The sequence below is a fragment of the Drosophila persimilis genome, unplaced genomic scaffold (assembly GCF_003286085.1).
Source record: "Drosophila persimilis strain 14011-0111.01,24,50 unplaced genomic scaffold, DperRS2 tig00000000-arrow-pilon, whole genome shotgun sequence".
Classification (NCBI taxonomy): Eukaryota; Metazoa; Arthropoda; class Insecta; order Diptera; family Drosophilidae; genus Drosophila; species Drosophila persimilis.
This window is the reverse complement of record NW_020825288.1, coordinates 13,662,107-13,683,935: the sequence shown is the minus strand read 5'-3', so window position 1 is coordinate 13,683,935 and position 21,829 is coordinate 13,662,107. Positions and strand designations below refer to the sequence as shown.

At 45.0% G+C, this 21,829-nt stretch overlaps 6 protein-coding genes across 9 annotated transcripts in view; 4 read left to right on the top strand and 2 right to left on the bottom strand.

Annotated features, from left to right (window-relative positions):
* The first annotated feature begins 255 nt into the window (after window positions 1-255).
* LOC6588368 (pyrokinin-1 receptor) lies at window positions 256-2,633 on the top strand. The gene is made up of 4 exons (XM_002013577.2): window positions 256-1,580; window positions 1,801-2,018; window positions 2,073-2,231; window positions 2,304-2,633. The coding sequence occupies exons 1-4, from the start codon at window positions 683-685 to the stop codon at window positions 2,382-2,384; spliced, it is 1,356 nt and encodes a 451-aa protein (XP_002013613.1). The 5' UTR covers window positions 256-682; the 3' UTR covers window positions 2,385-2,633.
* Window positions 2,634-5,411: 2,778 nt separating this feature from the next.
* LOC6588010 (10 kDa heat shock protein, mitochondrial) lies at window positions 5,412-6,125 on the top strand. The gene is made up of 2 exons (XM_002013576.2): window positions 5,412-5,432; window positions 5,504-6,125. Exon 2 carries the CDS (start codon window positions 5,504-5,506, stop codon window positions 5,810-5,812), a length of 309 nt encoding a protein of 102 aa, XP_002013612.1. The 5' UTR covers window positions 5,412-5,432; the 3' UTR covers window positions 5,813-6,125.
* A 766-nt stretch (window positions 6,126-6,891) lies between these two features.
* Window positions 6,892-11,045, top strand: LOC6588502 (neuropeptide CCHamide-1). Its single transcript, XM_026987801.1, has 4 exons — window positions 6,892-7,009; window positions 9,835-9,870; window positions 9,932-9,975; window positions 10,033-11,045. Exons 1-4 carry the CDS (start codon window positions 6,946-6,948, stop codon window positions 10,516-10,518), a joined length of 630 nt encoding a protein of 209 aa, XP_026843602.1. The 5' UTR covers window positions 6,892-6,945; the 3' UTR covers window positions 10,519-11,045.
* On the bottom strand, window positions 10,600-13,154 carry LOC6588185 (ecdysteroid-regulated 16 kDa protein). Of its 2 annotated transcripts, none has more exons than XM_026987808.1 (3): window positions 13,098-13,154; window positions 11,516-11,637; window positions 10,600-11,450 (listed from the first exon to the last, which is right to left on the bottom strand). In XM_026987808.1, the coding sequence occupies exons 2-3, from the start codon at window positions 11,598-11,600 to the stop codon at window positions 11,056-11,058; spliced, it is 480 nt and encodes a 159-aa protein (XP_026843609.1). In that variant the 5' UTR covers window positions 11,601-11,637; window positions 13,098-13,154; the 3' UTR covers window positions 10,600-11,055. The 2 variants fall into 2 exon arrangements, with proteins under 2 accessions (XP_026843609.1, XP_002013610.1); XM_002013574.2 differs by lacking the exon at window positions 13,098-13,154 and adding an exon at window positions 12,070-12,153.
* A 1,813-nt stretch (window positions 13,155-14,967) lies between these two features.
* Window positions 14,968-15,850, top strand: LOC6588075 (attacin-B). Its single transcript, XM_002013573.2, has 2 exons — window positions 14,968-15,294; window positions 15,366-15,850. The coding sequence occupies exons 1-2, from the start codon at window positions 15,002-15,004 to the stop codon at window positions 15,769-15,771; spliced, it is 699 nt and encodes a 232-aa protein (XP_002013609.2). The 5' UTR covers window positions 14,968-15,001; the 3' UTR covers window positions 15,772-15,850.
* Window positions 15,851-16,468: 618 nt separating this feature from the next.
* The window catches only part of LOC6588468 (forkhead box protein O), a 37,527-nt gene continuing 32,166 nt past the window's right edge, over window positions 16,469-21,829 (bottom strand). For all 3 annotated transcript variants that reach the window (XM_026994989.1, XM_026994996.1, XM_026994992.1), the window contains exon 11: window positions 16,469-17,312. The gene's annotated coding sequence lies outside the window, so the exon portion shown is untranslated. The remainder of the gene's footprint in view (window positions 17,313-21,829) is intronic.

Below are 21,829 nucleotides of genomic sequence, written 5' to 3'. Positions count from 1 at the left end.
TCCCTTTTCATATCTGTATGTACCTCCATCGCACATTTCCTTGCTATTCATTCCAGCACTAATGTCGCGCACGTTACTCTCTCATGTGGGGGAAAACTGCGACGCTTCGTCGCTAGCTTTTAGATACAAATCTGAATGAAATGTCGCCACTGCTTATCAGATAAGTTCGGAGCGCGCTGGAGTACGGTTGCTGCTGAATGGAGACGGGACACGGACTCAAAACTTGATTCGCTCTGTGCCGCTCTGTGTGTTTACAAGTCGAGAGTTGTCGCCGATTATAGGCGACGTGCCTCCAAAATCAGAGCCAAGTCAACGTCCGGGTACGAGTGCAGTGACGGGAACGGACTACGGAGTACGGTTATCGTAGCCGGGAACGGTACGGGGATCGGGAATCGAGGATCGGGGATCGACCTCGCCGCTTGGTAATTTGGTGCGTTTGCGTGCCAGTGGCAGTGCCAGTGCCTGTGCCAGTGACAGTCGAGAGAGTCAAGACGCTACCAGGCAGACTAGTCGCTGGATGAGTCTCCGTTCGCGTCATCGAATTATTATAATTAGCATAGTTGGGGGGGACACAACCGCGGGCAGATAAACGGCATCGGAATTTATCGCAGCTAGTGGAAATTTTGTGAAAACAAAAGCCGCTTTCGTAAGGGGAAAAGTTCCAGTTCCAGAGGACACGAATATGCCAGACTCCGACTCCGAATCGGAGATCCTGGCCGGCGCCACCGACGACAACATCCCTCTGTGGACGGCTGGGAATGTGAGCCAACTGCTCGGACCGGCACGCGATCCATTGGCCATTGTGGTGCCGGTGACAGTCGTCTACTCGCTGATATTCCTCAGCGGCGTGGTGGGCAACATTAGCACCTGCATCGTAATCAAGAAGAACCGCTCGATGCACACGGCCACCAACTATTACCTCTTCTCGCTGGCCATCTCCGATTTCCTGCTGCTGCTCTCGGGCGTGCCCCAGGAGGTGTGGTTCATCTGGTCCAAGTATCCGTACGTCTTTGGCGAGTACTTCTGCCTGGGACGCGGTCTGCTGGCCGAGACCTCGGCCAATGCCACCGTCCTGACCATCACCGCCTTCACCGTGGAGCGCTACATAGCCATCTGCCACCCGTTCCTAGGGCAGGCGATGAGCAAGCTCAGTCGGGCCATACGCATCATCGGTCTCGTCTGGGCCCTGGCCGTGCTCACCGCCATCCCGCAGGCGGCGCAATTCGGGATCAACAGCTACGCCGGCGTGGACAAGTGCGTGGTGGTGCGCGTTATCGTCGAGCACTCGTTTCAGCTCTCCACCTTCATCTTCTTTTTTGCGCCCATGTCCATCATCTTTGTGCTGTACCTGTTGATAGGCCTGCAGCTCTACCGCTCCAACCTGAGCGATGGCCCGGCCCCAGCTCTGGCGCCGTCCCGGAGGCCGCCCCTGAAGAATGTGCAGTCGGACACTATCCTGTACCGCTACGCCGGCTCCAACTCCGCGGTGAACATCAACGGTGGGGGATCGGGCGCCCAACTGAGCTCCGTGCGGGGTCGACTCAATCACTATGGCACACGGCGTGTGCTGAGGATGCTCGGTAATTATGCAGCCCTGGGGTAGACCAGACATCAGACATCGGGCCATATGCCCCTAATCGTTCTAAGCCTGTTAATCAGTCGCTCTCTGGGCAATTTATTGCGTTTGTCATTTGTCATTTGTCGTTTCTCGTTTCTCATTTATGATTATGGCGATTGCCAAAAAAAGTACAAAGTACTTCAACATTCATTCACTCTTTATCTTTATCTGTCTCCTGGCAGTTGCTGTGGTGGTCTGCTTCTTCCTTTGCTGGGCCCCCTTCCATGCCCAGCGACTGATTGCCATCTATGCCCCCGCCCGGGGCGCCAAGCTGCACGAACAGCACGAGCTTCTCTACACGGTGATGACTTACGTCTCCGGGGTGCTCTACTATCTCTCCACCTGCATCAATCCGCTGCTCTACAACATCATGAGCAACAAGTTCCGCGAGGCCTTCAAGGTAGGGATCATTGTTGTATCGCACTGTATAGTCCCATAGATATCCGTTTTTCAGGCCGTGCTCTTTGGCAAAAAGTTGTCCAAGGGTTCGTTGAACTCCCGCAACCACGTCGAGTCGCAGCGGTTGAGGAGAGCCCTGAACTCCTCCAGCCAGACGCAACGCGTTTCCATTGAGTCGGCGGAGGCGCAACAGTCGAAACAGACACTAACGCAGGTGGGTTGTATGGCTATAGGTACCCACCCTGACTATCAATCTATCAATTACCTCTCGAATACTCTCTCTCAGACCCCGCACCATGATCGTCTGGCCCTGGCCAAGCCGCAGCTCGCTTCCCAGTACGCCATGATCAATGCCCAGATCAACTAGAGGCGGACGAGAGGCAACTCAATCTCCAGCCTCTCATCGAGCCGCTTGCTTCCGAATGCTAATTTATTTATATATTGTTTAAGCCAGATTCTTAGTTAGTCACTTGTTTTTGTCTTTACCGAGTCCACTGCTACGGCCGCTACTGCTGCTGTTGCTGTTGCTGTTGCTGCTGCTACCAAAGCGTTTAGTACAACCTGCATTTGCATTCATTTGCCTTGCAATTAGACCTTAATTACTCGCTCTCTCGCTCTGTCTACTATATATTTATCTACTATAAAGATTTTCATTCATACAGAATCAGAATCAGTGTCGGCACGAGTTCGCCTCAGCTAGTCTTTGAAGCATTAAGATTTACGGCTATTTAGTGTAAGAATAGTATTCAATGTGCTTCGCTCTCTGCAATTAACTTAATGGCGGCACGCCTAGAGGGGATTTACGCTGGAAACAAAAGCTTTGCAGACTCAAGAATAGAAAGAAGAAAGCAAGTACATATAGCTTTTGCGAATTCTATGTCTAAGAAAATATGCTTAAACCAAACAGAAGAACAAAAATGTGGCACAAATATTCGATATATATTTTAGAAGCTAAGATTCTAAGAAAAGTCATTAATTCTATTCAAATACTGACCCCCTTTAAAAGCAATTTCAGTTGGAAATCATAGAAATATAATATTTAAAGACATTGCTTTGATTGATTCATTATTTTAAGAGAGTCAAAATGGTACGACTATACAGTGAAATTACTTCTGGAAATCATATTCCTTTCAAGTCGATGTATTTAATACAATCTTAGGGTTTTTTCCAGAAATATTCATCAAATAAAGTTTACCGCATTCTGCTTGCCTTAATTTCTGTAGCGCTTTAGTTCAACAACCTAAAAGCCAGAAATTATCATCGAAATACATTTAAAGATTGATTATAATTCATCGACTTTATTGAACAGCCAACGACGCTGTTGAATCAATGGGAAGGAACCCTTGAGGAATTATAATAAACGATATACCCGAATTATTCCACAAATAAAACTTAGCATATTCCCATAACCATTCGCCTTTTTTCCGCATCCCGGTGTCTCTCTATCTCCCTTCAGCAACTACTAAGGATTCGCCGTGCTCCAAATGTAATTTGCCCATAAATATATTTGGGTTTTGTATCGATTGTGGCCTGTCGTCTGCCCGACTACAAATGAAATTCTAATGAGGTGCCAGGCGGATGGTTCAAGGTCATGCAAATGCGCGGACTCCGAGGCGCATTAGTAATCCTGCAAATTGTCATGAAAATGCAATCAGCCAAATGGATGCCAGTGCCCTGTATGATTTGTACCCCCAGACAGAGTGGAGGTTCACTTCAATTGCATAGAGGACCTGTCCGTTGGCAGGAGCTAGCAAATGCTAGGTGGCAAATGCGTCAAAGCCCAAAGCGCAGCGGGCCATAAAGGAACACACAACAAACAAGGCAACAAAAAAGCGAGAGTGAAACAGTCAGATGGATATAAACCACATCAAATTGTTCCACCAACGTCACGTAAAGCCGAACAAATATATATCACAGACACACAAAACACATGCCTGCAAAAGTGACGTAGAAATTATGAAGTTTTGTGATTTACGAGCGAATCGAGGGAGCAAAGCAGCAAAGGAAAAAACCGGAACGAATGGTTTGGTTCGAGTACCGATGCTTTAGATACCCTTGCTGCTCTATATCTGATGTTCGATTTTGATCTGTGTACATTAAAGACACAGTCAAAGGGGTATAATTATATAGTGAAAGTACTGCATAAGTGCAAAAATCTAGTTCTATGAGCGATTTTTCTTTAGCAGCTCATACTACAAATATTTTGATCTTATTGACATGAATCTATTACCAATCATATACACTGCAACTTTGGCGGAATTATCTTAAGAAACACAATGGTTTTTTTCACAAAGACTCTCATTACGACCGAATGTTTAGATGATTCTCGCAACCCCCAATATATAGAACAACGGTAGCACGAAAAATAGGGTGCTGATTGAATTTTCATGGCTGAAAGGGAAGGAAATGATAGGATATAAACTAACATAGCTCAATCCATTCGTATATTGATTTTGATGCAGAATATATAGACGTATACTGGGATGTATACTTTGATCAAGAATATATACACTTTACGAGGTTCAAGAACCATTATTTACTTTATTGAAATAATAAATAAGCGGTGTATTATGTAGGGGTATAAGAAAAAGCCCTGGGAAAAGTTAAGCACAACAAAATTTCTAACATCATTTAACGCGCTACAAGTTTAGACAAACACACCCACCCATCCATCCACCCACCCAACAAACACCAACGCAACTTCACACATACACACTTAAGCACGTACAACACACACACAAGGCAGGAAGGAAGACTCACGCACTGACACACGCGGAGAGAGAGAGAAAGCAGCACAATAGAGAGGCAAAAAACTTCCGGAAAGAGAAGCCAAAACACCCCCGCACCCGCTAAGCTTAGTAAGCCCAACTACCAACAGGTGGCGCTGACGCCAGCGTGGGAATTAATCAAAGCGAAAAACATAACGGACATCGGACGTGCACCAGCAACGACCAGGCAGCGATGTGGTTGGCTTTGTGTTTGGGCTGGACCGTGTTAGCCGCAACTATTAAGGCTTTCAGCTGTTTATTGCGGTAACTACTGCCACAGTGGGTACATTATTTATTGTTCAATTATACCACCTGCAGAAAGAACAGTTGTGGTCAAATAAGAAGATTTATATTCATTATATTCGTCGTAGATGAGTCAACCAGAGGAGCATTTGACAAGGAATGCAACGATGGGAATTTCTAGACCAGAAACCGAAACAGTGACAGCTTTTAACTCTACTAATTTTTATCAATCGCAGTAACCTCTTTTTGTTTTTCCATAGCATTTTCCTGAACAAATACATTTGTAGGACTAGGAAAAATCAGTTCCCAGTCGAGAGTGATACGAAGCACATCGTAACAAGAAAACAAGAAAAAAAAATTTAAAAAATAAAAAAATTAAAAAAAATATTTTCCTGACAGCAAAAGTGAGAATTTCAAATTAGTTTCGAGTCTTGTGAACAAAATTACTTAAATTTTTTTTCGGAAATATTTTCAGATGGCCAACGCTATTAAGAAGGTCATTCCCATGCTGGACCGCATTCTGATCCAGCGCTTCGAGATGAAGACTACCACTGCCGGTGGCATACTGCTGCCGGAGGAGTCGGTGCCGAAGGAGATGCAGGGCTTGGTGGTGGCCGTTGGACCCGGCGCTCGCAACCCGGCCGGAGCTGGCCACCTGTCCGTCGCCGTCAAGGAGGGTGATCGTGTCCTGTTGCCCAAGTACGGGGGCACCAAGGTGGACATGGACGACAAGCGCGAGTACGTGCTCTTCCGCGAGAGCGACATCCTGGCGAAGCTGGAATAAGATGCAGGGATCCCCCCACACCAACACATACCCACCCTACACACGTACACTGCTCACACCTCAGACCGGCGCAGCAAAGAAACTAATTTCCAATTTGCTAATGCGCTACTTGCGTTCGAATTTAAATGATTATCATGTGTTAAATGTTTATTTGGTATCTTCCACTTGCACACACACACTTGACCCAAACACACCCCCCACACTTGTTGAGATGAATGTGATAGAGCATACGCGGCCAGGTCATACCGCTATGGGGCGCCACATATGATTTTATGTTGCACAAAGCTTTGAAATAAACTACTTAAAGAGAAAATTGTTTAAAATTGTTCTTGCACTTGGTAACCCACTGACACTGTGGAGTCTGGTAGAAGCCAAATAGTGGAAGATCTCTTGAGCGAAGACCCAAGATGGAAATGGGAGAAACGAGGCTGGAAAATAAATTCATTATTTTGAAATATTTTTGACATTTGTGAAGCAGTCTACTTGGATATGTATCCTTTTACCAGAGTTTACACCTTTGGAAACGACAGCCCTACAGATTTGCCTACAGGCAGAGTTGCCACTGTTGTTAAAAGTCAATCCTTGACGTCAGCCACAAAATAAACTCTTTGTGCGTGGGGGCCGAACTGTAGCAACTTTTCCCTCCCATGAGAGGTGTGGAGACGAGACTCCCCTCCGACTACGCACCTGGCTCACCAACAACACCAACACCAAGAGCGACAGTCCACCCCACTCAACGCCACTCTACTGTCCATGGGGCAAGCAGCCTGTTGCGTGGGCGCCTCTCTCTATGCTCATTGGCGGCGTTTTCTTCGTGCCCGAGTGTCCGACTCGGGTCTGTTTCGGGCTGGCTCCATTGGTTGCCTTATCTTTTGGCGCTCTAATGGAACCATGCTGGTTGCATGCTTCCTCTACGAGTAGCTATAAAAGCCGTTGGTCGACCGCATTTTGTTGGCAATTCGAAAAGTGTTGGCATCAACAAGTTCGGAGGTGAAAATTGCAGAAAGTTTAACAAAAGTTTAACCAAAATTCTCAAAGTTTTTGAAAACATACCAAATTGGAAAAGACATTACAAAATTTAAAAAAATTTAAACAATTTTAAGTGCAGATTGTAGTAATTAAATTGCTTGAAAATGTGGTACATGAAGTGCAGTTGGACTTTGTTCGTATTTGTGGCACTCTTTGCCCTGGTGTCAGGTAAAATAATTTCAGAAAATTCCAGAATAAATATCAATATATTCTTAACACACACAAATCATAAAAGATTTGGTTTAAATTTCGTTTAAAATGGTTGGAAATTCGTTTAAAATAAAGTGTTATTTTTGAAGCATACTTTTGGGCCCTTGAAAATGGTGAAATTCTTATATCCGTTTTAGTCAGTTGCTGCTGCGTCATGATCATAAGTGTTTCTTGGAATTTCCTGGCTTATCTGGGCCATAAAAATACCAAACTACCAACTGATTAATACGTATTACCTATACTCCGATATTCTGGTTTGCCATCCCATAATCCTGCACTCCCCCATGTCCTCCCATTGCCTCTAATCCGTCTTATCAGCTTCAGTTTTATGCACATTTTCCTGTTGATACGCCTTTGTTTGCCCGTTGATTCAGCGGCTTCCCTTTTGGGTTTTCTATACAAATTCCTTAGTCACCGCGAAGGCAGGACAGAACATGGAGAAGCACGGAGCAGAGATCACGGTCGGAGGGGGCTGGGTTTACCACTTTTGCCCTCCAAATGCGTCGACGCTTTCAATTGCTGTCGTAAATTAATCCACACGGCGTGCCAAATAACAACCGGCAACCGACAACCGACAATGGTAAGCGGCACAGCCACGGTGGAAACGGAGAACGATGGACTAAGAGACAGCGGGAAATTCAGCGGGAAAAAACCCAAAGCGAACGTGTGAACCCGCCAAGCTGTGCCGCCTGCAGGCATTGCAGTTGTGGATGGCAGGCAGTCCACATCCATTCCCTTCTGCTGGTGGTGGCAGTGCGTGTGGTCAGAGATTGGCAATAGACAAGAGCTCAAAGAGTTGGGTGTTTCAGTGGATGAAGGTGGATGGTATGAGTGCAGATTGTAGATTGGGTTAGGTTCAGATTGAAATACGCATCAAATTCATCATAGAGGCGATCAATTGGAGTTGTTAGGGATCGAAAGTCACTCATCAGAAGGTCTTAAGGGTATCTGGTTGCAATAATGAAATTTATGAACTCACTCTCGTCATAAATCGAATGATTAATAATTATAGGTATATCTCACTAGTATTGGAATAATAGGCCCACACGACTATATGGCAATCGTAACATTAATAGGCACTGGATGATCTCATCACAGTGATTTGATGTAATAGATATATCCGCTCGCAAGGGATTCCTTGAAGAGAAGGGGGTTCTATGTAAAATTTTAAGAGCCAGCGAAATCAAACATCGTTCACGGATTTGTTGACATTTTTCAGAATTTTTTACGATTCTGGCCCGAAAGGGGTTCGAGATTTGCGGACGTTTCTGACTATCAAAAAACTACCCATAAAGCAATCAGATGTTGTATTCAAATCTGATTGACCAAGGCTGACCAGTACTCCCAGCTAATAGACATATAAATAAGCAAACCCAGCCAGAAACCATTCTCCGAGTACCTTAGTCTAGTGAATCCCCAAAACAATTAAATAGAATCAGATGATGTCCGTCATATATAGCTACACTTCACTTAGGTACTTGGCCAGAAAAAACCATTAAAAGTGAATTCAGGCAAACTGTTTTGAGGTAAGGTTATTAAAAAATGCCATTACCCCGAAGTGGAGACGCCAACGCGGTTTGCGAGTTGACCAAGATCAAGGATATAGCCATTAAAAGTGAGGGTCACGGTAATTAGGTGATGGTGGAAGCCTTACAGGGAGGAAGGATGTTCGATGGTGGGTTACAGAAGTGGGCGGCTGTTAAACGGAGCCTTCGTTTAATGACAGCCCTTCGATGCGGCGCCCCAAAAGGCATCGAGAGAAAGCCCGCTATCTCTGATGGCCTCTATGCCTGTCCACAAGTGTGTGTGTGTGTGTGTGTCTGTACGCTGGTTGTTTGTATTAGTGTATCTGTGAGGGCCCGGCAACAATTAATCCACGGTTTAAGTAATTGACAAATGATTACATGTTTGATATATGGCCAGGGTAGCAACAGCCGAGGGAGGAGTCATGATAGAATCGTCTGGTCTGACATTTATATTTATCTTGGCTTATGCAAACACCCCTCACATTCCTCACACCCCATCCCCTGTCCGACGACATCCCCCACGCTTATATCCAGGCCAATTGTTAGCCATCTGCGTCATGGAACTTGTTGCTGCTGCTGCTGTTGCCTTTGTGTAACCCAGAGATCTCCTATTCCATGCTGCTTCCACTCACACACTTTCACCGAAGCGACAGTTGCGCAAAAGCGTATTCACATCCGTATCCACGTGTCCGTCCATGTCCCAGCTGAGCCTTCATTGCTGACGCCTTCTGATGCGTTGCCGTCCATTTGTGTGATTAGTTCTTGGCTCTTCAACACTTTTCGGGCCACACAATGCAACAGCAGGAGTTTTCGCATCAAGGACACGTTGTATAAGAGCTACAGCGCCACAGGTAAGATGATGATGAGGCATGACTACTCCCACACCTAATACCTTCCACCAAATGGGAGGCATCCGCCTGAGTGCATTACTCAACCCGCTCTGACTCTAGCATATGAGTGCCGTGCCGTAATGGTCGCATTTATCATGGGTCGCGACATTAGTAGCCAAGCACACAATAAACAACTGCAGCATCCACTGTGGCCTGTGGCTTTCACTGGCTTACCTTTAACTTTTCCTTTTCCGTTTTAAAGAAAAACCTTTGCCTAGGCGCAACAGGGGACTGAGCTGCGGCTCATTTACCCATAAATTTATGCGCACACACAGTCTTGGCCCGTCAATGCGGCTGCTTTGGATGTGGTGGATCCAAAGAAGATGATGATTTATTCTAAATAGGAAAATATGTTTCATACTTTCAGGTTCCTGCTTGGAATACGGACATTCCTGTTGGGGAGGTAAGTGTTTCACGGAGTAGTCCATCGATTTTTCAGTTCACACTTTGTGGCTTTTTCTCAGCTCACGGCAAGCGTTCCGGTGGTAAGGCAGCAGTTGCAGCCAAGGTAAGATGGCATGCAGCTCATGATAAGTGTGTTTCTTTACTCGTTCTGTTTCCCCAGGCTCTCGGCAATCCTCTTGCGGTGGAAACTCTGGCAGAGCAGCTCTATAACAACAACCAAAACATTCGTGAAGACACCGATGACGACACCAACAACACCAACAACATCAGCAGCCTGAACAACATGCCCCCGAGAGCTCCTGCCTTGTCTGCACAAAGTGACGACCCTGAGGAACGGAATAGGAACCATCGAAACCATGAGGCCAAAGATCTGAAGTGGGCGCAACTGATGAGGCAACAGCATCGCTATCAACTGCGGCAGCAGCAGCAGCAACAGCAACATCAACAGTCACGACTGGGGGCCGGTGGCAGGGGCGGCGGACAGTACGATGCTGCCGCCGAGAGTTGGCGCAAGTTGCAGCAGGCTCTCATCATGGCCCAGGCCCAAGCCCAAGCCCAGGTCGAGGCTGAGGCTGAGGCTGAGGGAGAGGCCGAAGCCGAGCAGCAGCAACAGACTCTCAGCGAACTCTATGAACTCAAGAAGTGAACATTGAACCACCCCAGGCGTATACTTAATTTAATTGCCAAAACTATGCGGAAAAACGACTAAGCAAACATAGAAAAAAGATAAATGAAAAGATATTTATTGCACCACCATCATTGCATGTTGGGCCTCAATTAAGAATAAATTGCAAATAATTAAAAGATCCCATCGGTAGAGAGCAGATCAGGTTAATTGGGGGAGTGTTCCATTTTATAGCATTCAAAATGTAAATGAAACCTTTTCGTAGAATTTGTTGTTGGTTTTTATTATTATTATTACTATTAATATTATAGTACATACATATGTATATGTATGTGTAGATTTATCAGACACAGCTCACAACTGATCGAACGGATCAGGGGTCTTCGGCAGGCTCAGTATTGCGTCACTGGCTGGATGCCGCAATATTGGAAACGATATCAAGAACTTTGCTTTCATTCACATTCACTTAACCGTACTTAATCCCTAACTACTATGATATGCAGATACGATTTTAAGAGATTCAACCTTAATAAAAGCTAACATCGCAATCTCTTTGGCCTAGGCTTTGATCTTGGCGGGTATCTGGAAGCAGGCCGCATCGCCCTCCTTGTCGCCCAATCCCCAGTGGATCTCCAGGCTGACGGTGGGGTAAAGGGGCAGGATCTTGAAGCTGTTCTTGTAGGTGTACGTCTGGCCGGCCTTCAGCGGGCAGCCCACCTGCTTCTCGCCAGCCTCATCGTAAATGTGCGGGCAGGCACTGGTGCCGTAGTAGCCGGGGAAGGGCAGTGGCACGTCCAAAATGATGCCCTGAATGTCCGAGTTGAGCTCTTGGAAGTCGCGCTCCGGCCGGATCTTCATCATGATGCTGGCCTCCGTGTTGCGCTTCAGTATGCACCTGTTCTTGGGACAATTGGAGATGGACACTTCACTGGAGGTCAGGGCCTTCGACTTGGCTGTAGTATGAGAAGAGATTTAGTATCTACATATATTCCAAAGTTTACTCTCGGGGCAGACTCACATTTCGGGCAGGGCCTGACCTCAGTGGCTGTCGAGCATCCGAGCAGGGCGGCACAGATCAAAAACAGACCAGAGTTGAGCTTCATTTTGCTGCTGTTATTGTATGAGTACTATTACCTGTGGCTAATTGTAAAGAGAAGTGATATAGATTTAACGACAGGTCGCTAATTGCTGGTCAACTAGTCGGGCTATGGGCTGTGGCCAGGCCTCGAGAGCTTTGGCTTGTTATCAAGCTCGAGTCGAGGCCAAAACCGGTTGCACTCGTCTCGAAAGATCAACCTTGACTTAAAAAAGCGCCACACACGAAAAACATGCAAACAAACTGCAAAATCAAAGTCTCAAAATTCAGGCAATTACACCGCGGACAACACAAGGCGAATGGGCGGTCTGACAGATGCTTCAACAGACTGATTGGCACTCCAATGGGACATTCTTGTGAGACAGTTACTATTGTTCATTTGTGGTTCAGTTCACTTTCTTTCTGATTCGAGTTAATCCCAGTTTCCACCATCCATTTCTATTCATCTTCTGTCTCCCGCTAATTGAATAATTTACCAATTTCCACAGCAATTGTCGTCAATTTGAGTTGTTGGTTGACTTTTTACACGGAGCTACGGAGCTTGTACTTCCAGTGCGACTGACGACTGACTGATCGGCGACTTAAACCTGAGCCGCATCGCATGTGCTGTATATATAGAAAGATCCCCTCAGACCGACTGACTGACTCTCTGTCTCTGCTTGTGTGTGTCTCAGTCTCTAGCTCTGTCTCTGATTTTGCCTATGGCTTTGTCTCTGACTCACAAGCTTAATTGAGAGGCCATTTTCTTGGCCTGCCTGGCATGCCAAGCATCTGATTATATCGTGAATCGCAGGCAGTAACCAATTTTTCGGGCGCGTAAAGGTTTTTCCAATGAAAAGTGAAAAGTGAAAACAATGGATGGCAAACGAGTTTGGAAAGCCACTGATCGATATCCCAGTCTGTAAATAGAAACCCCATCTTAAAGCACATGTGTACACAGAACCGAACTAAGGCCAACAAAGGTGCGATGTTCACAGACAGGCTAATACCCGTTGCGTGAGTAGCCATAAAGTCTCAAGAGCCAACCAGAAGCTCGTAGAAAATGTTGCCAATCATTTCTGTTTGGCTTAGACACTTTCGATACTTAAAATGCAAATTGCATTGCCAAGTCAATAGCAGATTATATCATAAGCAAATCATTACCCATAAACAATCTGAAAATGGGATGGGAACTAATCCCGCCCCTGCTCATCGATCGCTGTTCCAAAATGTCATCTCATTGGTTATGCGGCACCGCACCCGACTTGCGGCTCTGACTTGTGCGAAAAGCGTTTCAATTTAGTTGAGCTGTTTAAGAATTAGCACCGCGTTCTCTGTTTTTCTTTGTGTATGTAGTCGTCTGTCAGTCAGGAAGTTGACGAGCTAATGACGTGCCCACTTTCGAGACGATCGTCGCTCGAGTGCCCATTAGCATTTTTCATTTAGAAAGTAGACCACAAACGAAACTGAGAACACAACCGAGCACATTACGGAAACGTGACTATGGAACTTGGGATCAACTTACAGGTGGGAAGCGAATGGCAGGCGTTTGTTACGGTTTCGGCTTGTTAACGGTCTGATTTCGGGTCAAGCGATCCGGTGACTGCAGCGATCGAGGCTTGAAATGCAACTGACAAAAACCGAAAGTTGTATCCCAATGGATGGTTCGAAGACAGCTCTGGCTCGGTCTCGGACTCTGCAACAGCCGGTTTGTCTCACTCTTGCTTCAGCAAACTTTAAACACAAATTTCCTATTTGAGTGCAAGAGAATTGAAAGTTTCCGGTCTTTTGTGGCACTCCTCACGTGAAAAGCACCAGCATAGATATTCGAGTGTGAGAGTGCGGTCAACGTTCAATCAGCTGAAACTGCAACTGCAGCGGAAACCGAAACTGAGAGCAAAACGATGCTGATTTACAAAATTTTTGTACTGCGTTGTAAGTATTTGTTGACGTAGTACTTCGCATACGGAATCAGCTGGAGATGGAAGTGGCTGCCTCTCGAAGCGAGGAAGACAGAATGGGGAAGTGTACTCGGAAGTGTACGAGCAAATATTTACACACTTACATATGTATGTACATCCTATAGTTGATCACCGAATGGGTGTGGCAGAGGGGATGGGTTGACTTCAATTCCGATTTGGAGAGCACTTACCTTAGATGAGTGAACCCTAACTTTGAGAATATCACTGAAGAATAAATGTACATACGTTTGTATACTGATTATTACTTTTTTCAGTTAAACGTTTTGCAGTTAATAGAGTACCGCTATAAATGCTGTTAACTTCCATAATTTCTAAGATGATTCCCCAGGCATATGTCACTTTTCCAAAAAATTGTCCGACAAAATAATACTAAAAGATGAGGATTGTGCCATATTTTAAATGTTTTTCTTTATTGATTTATTAGGAAAAATAATTTAAAACGTTACATTAATAAAATTACTATAAGACAGTATTTTAAACGAGTAGTTTTTTTGTATTATCTTTAAAAAAATAGTTAAACGTTTCATTAAGACTTTGTACACAAAAACCATAAAAGAAAACAAATATACGAATTTCTTCTTCAGTTTGGTTAGAACTACACACTAAAATTCCCACGACGCGAGAAAGAAATCTTATGGTGCGCAGCCATGTGTTGGAACTACATTAATCAGATCTACAAAATCAGCATACAATATCTCCGATATTCTCAACAGGTAGAAAATTAAATACTGGCAACACACATTTGAATATCGCGCCTACTTCTTGATGAAAATGGTTGCGGCAGAACAGTCTTGCTAATTTGGTGATTTCATATATGTTGCGAAGAAGATGTTGCGGAACTTGTAGTGCAGCCTTTGGCGCCAATCCAACTTTAAACAAGACACCAGAGGGCTGCATGAAATAGTATTTCTCTCATAGGTGGCACCACTGTACACTTGACTGCTATGAAACTATCGAAGCTTGCTGCTATGAAAGATAGATGAGAACGAAACTATTATAGCTGGCTGCTATGAACTAGTACTGTTTACATAAATTTGAAATGGACATCTGCCGAATTTTATTGCTTCCAACAAGCCGCTAATAACTTTACCACAATGCTTTCAAAAGGGATTTTACTTCTCTTTAGCTTCAATCTCGACTAGTGCGGAATACTAGTATTATCAGCAAGCCTCCTTCCATTAGAGTGCTTTACTTGTTGCAATTTGTTTTGTGGCTTAATGGAGGGGAACAAAAGTAAACCACCCAAAAGAGTGCTGAGCGGGGATTTTCTAGCTGATAAGGCAGATCAGATGTAAGATCGGAGAAGGAACGCGTTGACGAGGTGATCCCCCTCGTTCGTATTCGCGTAGGGAAGACAGTTTGCTATAAAAGCGAAAGGTGAGGCACAATCAGGTATCAGTCAGCGTTCGTTCGTCCCAAAGCCAACACAACACAAACCAAAAACAATATGCAGAAAGGAAGCATTCTAATTGTGGCACTTGTTACCCTGGGAGCCATAGCCGAAGCAGTGGCCCAAACGGTGCCCTACCACACACCGCCGACACAGCCACCTCGTTATCGCTTCCGTCGTCAGGTTCTGGGCGGCTCATTGGCCTCCAACCCGGCTGGCGGCGCCGATGCCCGTATGGATTTGACCAAGGCATTTGGCACTCCCGATCACAATGCGGTGGTTCAGGCCTTTGCGGCCGGCAACACCCAATCGGGTCCAGTCACCACTGGCGGAACTGCGGCCTACAACATGTAAGTGGATCACTAGAGACATGCACATCTCATAGACAAGTATCTAACGAGGCTTCTCTCGTTTCCCACAGCCATGGCCATGGTGCCTCTGTGACCAGGACACACACTCCCGGCGTGAAGGACGCCTTCCAGCAGGAGATCCATGCCAATCTCTTCAACGACGGCGTACACAATCTCGATGCCAAGGCTTTCGCCTCGCAGAACAAGCTGGCCAACGGCTTTGAGTTCCAACGCAATGGTGCTGCCTTGGACTACTCCCACGTCAGGGGTCATGGTGCCAGTGTGACGCACAGCAACTTCCCCGGCCTCGGTCGTCAGCTGGGCGCCGAGGCTCGCGCCAATCTCTGGTCCTCGGCCGATCGCAACACGCACTTAGATCTGACCGGATCGGCCAACAAGTGGATGAGTGGCCCATTCTCCAATCAAAAGACAGACTTTGGCGCTGGTCTGGGTCTTACCCATCATTTCGGTGGATAAATCTGGCTTTTAAATGATACAAATAGTTGATTTTATTTATTGAAAGAATAAACTTTAGAAATCGTTACTGAGAATCCAATTCCATATGCGTACATATACTGGGAGTGGGAGATTCTGTGACCATGAAAGCTGGCTGCCATGTCTACGGTGAAGTCCAAGGAGACCAGCAGCTGGATGCAGGCGCAAGTGGCTTGAGAATGTGATGAGCATAATCTTGGAATACTCTGAAAAGTATCGCGTGCTGAACTGCCGAGTATCTGAGACCACCTGCAATGGGGCCAGCATCTGAGTTATCTGCAGGGCACGACTCAGCCTCCCTGCTTGCCACTCTATGGAGGAACCATTGAACGTTGATTTCTTTTTGTTTCTTAAATTGAATCATCGATTTATTCATCTTCACTCCGTTTTTGCATTTGTTTTAAATAGTATGAACTACATTTGAATTGTACAATCTAGTTATTAATTAACATTTAGCCCATAATAGTACACAATGAGGCGCAAGTATGTGTTTAATATTTCCAGCTTTTGCATTCGCTTCTATTTTTTGGATAGTGTGTGATTTGCTTGAGTTTCTACTACTTGTTTGCCAGGCAACATTTACATACATTTACTAATATTTGAAATTTCGTGAATTACATTCAATGGGTTCTGTGGGTTTTATTTAGTGGTTGTGTTTTGTGTGGTTTCTTTCGTTTCGTTTTGCCCGTTTATTAGCGCGTACGATCTACGGATACACAAACAGGTGTATATTCATATAACAAAAGGTGAATAGCGCATTTCGGGGGAGGCGTAGGTTATGGTAGAGCTACTAACTACTAACCAGAGAACATTTTACGTATTCCATTGCGAGTCTTAAGCATAATTTTTACACAAGTTTCTTTCATTAAGGGTTTCGTTTGCTGTCTCTCTCTAGAAAAAATATACAATTACAATTAGATTTTCAATTAAATACATTAATTAAGCATAAATTATTACATAATTGTGCTAATTTCTTTCGGTTTCTATTTTCTGTTTATGCTTCTTGTTTTCTTCCATCCTATCCTCTTTTTGTATAGCATTTCCTGTCTGTTGTTTTCTTGATGAATATTTTCCTTTTTTTTTAGTCGTAGTTTTATCGAACATTTAGTGTACGTTTTACGTTTGTTTATTATTATTATTATAGTTTGTTGGTTGCATTACGTCAAGGTTATTAAAATTAATATGTACAAAGTTCAACTTATTGACTAACCATATTTTCAATTCAATTTCTTCAGTTTTCAGTTTTCCCATCATTAGCGCTGACTTTTCACCGGCTCTCAAGGCGCTCAGGGAAGTTGTTTTTCCCATTTCCGTTGCCTTTCCATTCATTCTTTCCATTTTCGTACCTTCTTTGCAGCAGAGAATTTCACTAATTGTAGCATCTAATTATTGGTTATTATTGGTATTATTTGTATGCTTCGCGTTTCTATGTGTAATGCATATATACTCGTATATATTTTTGTAATTATATATCTATGTATATGTACTGTATGTATGTTAGATAAGAAGCGACCAGATTTATCCTGAAACGAGACAAGTGAAAGAAAACTCCATTAGAATTTATACTTTTATCGAATGAGTCGCAGTCTCCGTCGCCCCTTGGGAGTATCTCAGTGCCACATCAACACTTCATAAAAGGACAATCAGCATGTTCTACAAATGACCAAGCCCATCCCATTCCATCCTTCCCTATCCGAGAGGCTAATTTATTCAGATTTTACCAGAGAATGGGAGTGGGGGAAAGGACCACTTGACACTTGGCAGCCTCTTGTTAACTTGTCGCCTGCCTAGCCATCAGAAATATTCATAAGCAAATGCGATGAGGGCGATAGGGAGAGAGAAACGGCCTCAACTATGGCAATTTTTATGCAAATTGGAGCACCCCCGCCACCCCCAGAAAAAAAGGACAAAAACTACAAACGCCTGAAAATTATGCCATAAAAACGAGAGCGCTAAACATTTAAAATAAGATTTCGCGCTGCTCTCGGGTTGGCTGCTGGGCGCTCGGCTCTTGGGCACATAACCAATAAATTGCCTTTGGTGGCGAAATTGTTGTCAGTCCGACTCCGGGGCGGTGGTGTGGCACGAACATAAAAATCAAAGCTCGTCCTCGTTTCGTCGTCGTCGCTTATCGCTGACAATTTTATTAGTTACAGCTTTAAATTATATTCTGTATGTAGATCACGCGCAATTTTTATGACCTGCAATTGAATTTTATGCGGCCCTTAAGCTTCGCGCGGAGAAAGAGGGAGACAGTGTGGGACGCAGTGTGAACAGAAAGCATTGCCTACTTATGTGCGCTTTATGGCCGACACCCACCCGCCGCCCCTTGGGGCATTAAATTTGTGTGAGTATGGGACTGAGTGAGTGCGTGTCACTGCCTTGGCCTGTGATTAGTTGCCACGCCCCCGTGGCATATTTGCAACGCCTTTCACGGACCGATTGGCAAGGCGGGTAAGGCGCCTGCAGGTGTCTTTACCTTTTACCCATGTCCTGTGGCCTCCTTCCTTCCGTCCGTCTTGCAGTTTATTACAAAACGTGTTGCCTGTTTGCTTTATTACTTATTTCGTGCGGTGCGTGTGTGTGTGTGTGCGCTCCTTCCTGTCACGTCATTATCCTTTGTCCATGCAACAAGTGTTTAAATCGCTCAGAGAGCTTTATTTGCTCGAGTGTGCGTTCTGTGTGTAGGTCTCTCCTTCTGAGTCCTTAAGGACCTTAAGCAGCTTGTACACAAGCCGTTTTTCCGTTTCCCCGTAACCCTGTCGCTCCCCTGCTTCCTTTGCTTTGTTTTCCTTCCTTTAGCGTGTGCCAAGCCCCGGACTGGAGGACTGGAGGACCGGAGGACCGAAGCGACCTCCGAATCGTGTCGAGTTAAGTGAGTGTAAATGCGGTTGGGTTGCCACAAGGATCCCCAGCACTCCTGCCCCTGCGGCAGGTCCTTGTGCTGTCTCTATGTCTGTGTGTGCGTCTGTGCCCTCGCTTATCATTGTTACCGCTGGCTGGCAGCTTAAATGTTATTAAATTGCTGACAATTTGTATTATGAAGTCGCGAAGCGCACTCGCTGACAAATTGATTTCCACTCCCGTATCCCGTTTCGCCGCTCCAGGATAATGAAATTTTCATTTGAATGCCAATGCGATGTGGTGGAAGTGTCCCTTTTTTCTCTCTTCACCATTTTCGTGCTCTTGGACAATTAGTTCTGACACTTTTGCGGCGCCAAACCTGTCCAAAGTTTGTCAAACAATCTGCGGGGATTAGGCCCCGCCGGACACATCCTGTCGCTAATTCAATTTATTCATCCGCCGCACCCGCTGGGAGTTTATTAATGATGCACTGGCATTAAAATTTAATCAAATGTGAGGCTGGGGGCCGCAAGGAAAGTTTCTGCTCTTTGAATTATTCAGCAAGTTGCGGACAAGTTTCAACACCTAAACGTCCTGGAGTCCTGTAGTCCTGTAGTCCTGTAGTCCTGTAGTCCTGGAATGGTTGCCTAGACATAGTCCGGGTACGGGCCGGGGTCTGGGTTCTACCTCTGATCCCCTCTGATAGGCCACAGGACAATGAAGCCGCACATTTTTTTCAGCCCCAATTCACATTTTCCGCCAGATTTTTCCCCAATTTTCTTTTTGTTTCCTTTTTTGTCAGCTAATAAATTGCCTGAAAATGCCTTTGTGTTTCACGCGCGGTTTCACCAGGGCAACCGCTGGAGAAGGGGGCATGCCCCCCGGTGGAACGGTGGCACGGTGGCACGGTGGCATGGCGGCACAGCACAGCTGCAGCCATAATTTGAGTGTGACTTTATTATGTGTCAAGTCAGTCAATCTGCGGACGATGATGTGATTTTCTCCTGCCACCTCTTCACGAGTTTACAGCGCCCCCTCAGACCCCGACATCTTCCCGGGCTCCGCTCCCGCCCAGATGTTGCGGCATCTTATTGAGTGGCATGTGGCACGATGTGTCGCTACTGGCTAATAAGCCGCGACTTTTTCTTAAAGTTACACGAGTTCTCTTTTATTAAATATGCAACAGCCTCTCGCTGTTGAGCTTCTTTAAGGCATTTGCATAATAAGAATAGAATTTCCCTCCCTGGCCACCCCTCCTGTCAGTCGCCGCTGAATTATGAAAAGTGAAAGAAATGGAAATGGAAATCCGCTCCTCATCCGCTGATGCAATTCAAATTATTCACTCAAATGAAGCGAAAGAAGAGCGGACCAGACCCCAGACCAGACCCCAGAATCAGACCCCGCGCCAAACACAAAAGTTTGCACTTGGCATAAATTTCGAAATGAAATCCTCTCTTCCTCCTTCCTCCGAAAGGAATCTGATTTTATTAGCACGTCATGCGATTGGCGCCAAAACTTGACAAAGTTACAACTTTCTTCTAGAACAACTTGGTCTTCTGCTAACCATTTACCATTTCTTTCATTTTTTTTTGGGTTTTTTTTTTGTTTTTTGCTGTTTTCTAATTGTTGGCTTACAGCAGAACTTAATGTGGAATTCAATTTGTGTGGGTGTCCGGACAGGACAAAGGTTTTCGTCTCCCTCTGCGGACAGTTTTTTTTGCTCGAGAAACTTTACCACAAAGCAAAAATGCCCAGTGACAGTTACCAGTGCGACATTGAGACAAAAAAAAAAGGAAGAAAAGAAGTGGCAGTGGCAGTGAAAGCCAAGCTGGAGGAATGTTAATCAGAGCTGGGAATAATTGAGTGGACAGGGAATCCTGGGGGTACCATATACTCGTGATAGAAATCGATCGCGGTTTCGTTTGGGGAAAAGTGCGAAAAGGCGCGCCCATGGTTAGAGAAAATTAGAGTGGAAAAAGACTGACGTATTATGGTACTTCCATGTGGGAATAATCATTGCTTAGAAATAACTTTATCTTGCTAGAAGATGGTAAAATAAATCCTCCTTCTATGTTTGTATCAGTAATCTTTAGAGCATCCATGAATATCCCTTTTTTTGGTACCGTTTGGGATTGATTTACTTTCAATTAAGCCTTAAGCCAAAACACACAGAATCTTAGAGAGTGATCTAATAGTAATTTTATACAGAGCTGAGAATAATTTGGTGGACAGGGAGTCCTGGGGATACCATATATTCGTATTGTACTTGTAGGAAGCACGGACTGGCAGAAGATAGAAATCAATCGCGGTTTTGCTTAGGAAAAATAGGGAAAAGGCGAATCCATGGTTAGAGAAAATTTGAGTGGAAAAAGACTGACGTCTTCCACTGCACTTCCCCGTGGGAATAAACATGTCCTAAAAATACCCTTTTCTTGGTAAAATAATTCCTTCTTCTATGCTTTTATTGGTAATCTTTAGAGCATCCATGAATATCCCTTCTTTGGCACCGTCTGAATGTAAGGCATTCGAAACTCACAGAATCATACAGAGTGATTATATCTAATAGAGTACAGAACCACTTTGCGCTCGAATCAATATTATTATAGGCAGGAATTGATTAAAACTTGACCGTATCTTAAGCCTGTCTTAGCATAGATACAAGAGCAGATAACACCTTCGAAATCCAAGTAAAAAACATACAAAAATCTCTCTAAATTAAATCTCTTTTAATGGTTATTCTAAAGCCCGCCAATCAGCGCACTAGACACTTTTAATCCTCCACAGGCAAAGCATTTAAATCTGGAAATCTCAACCATTAGCCTGCGTCCGCTCCCACCAGCTGCTAAGTCTGTGTAATTTTTCAATATTAGCAGCGTTTAACGCGCTTGATTTGAGTTGCACCCACACCACATGGCCAGTCAGCCGAACCACCCCCACAACCACCCACTCCACCTCCAGGTGGGCGGGCAGTGACCAAACAGTGGGTACCCCAGCGGGGCTAGTGGAGGGGCAAATATCGGTGGCATGCATAAGTCACCCTAAGGACGTAATTAATTTTTCAGCATTTGCTTTTCGACTGCTGCTTGCCAGCCCCAAAAGACGGGGACACGGAGTTGCCTTGACGAATTTGCGCCGTGGTTTGCATGAGAAGAGATGCCTGCTTGTCTGCTGCCTGGCTCGGGGGTTTTTCCCTCGA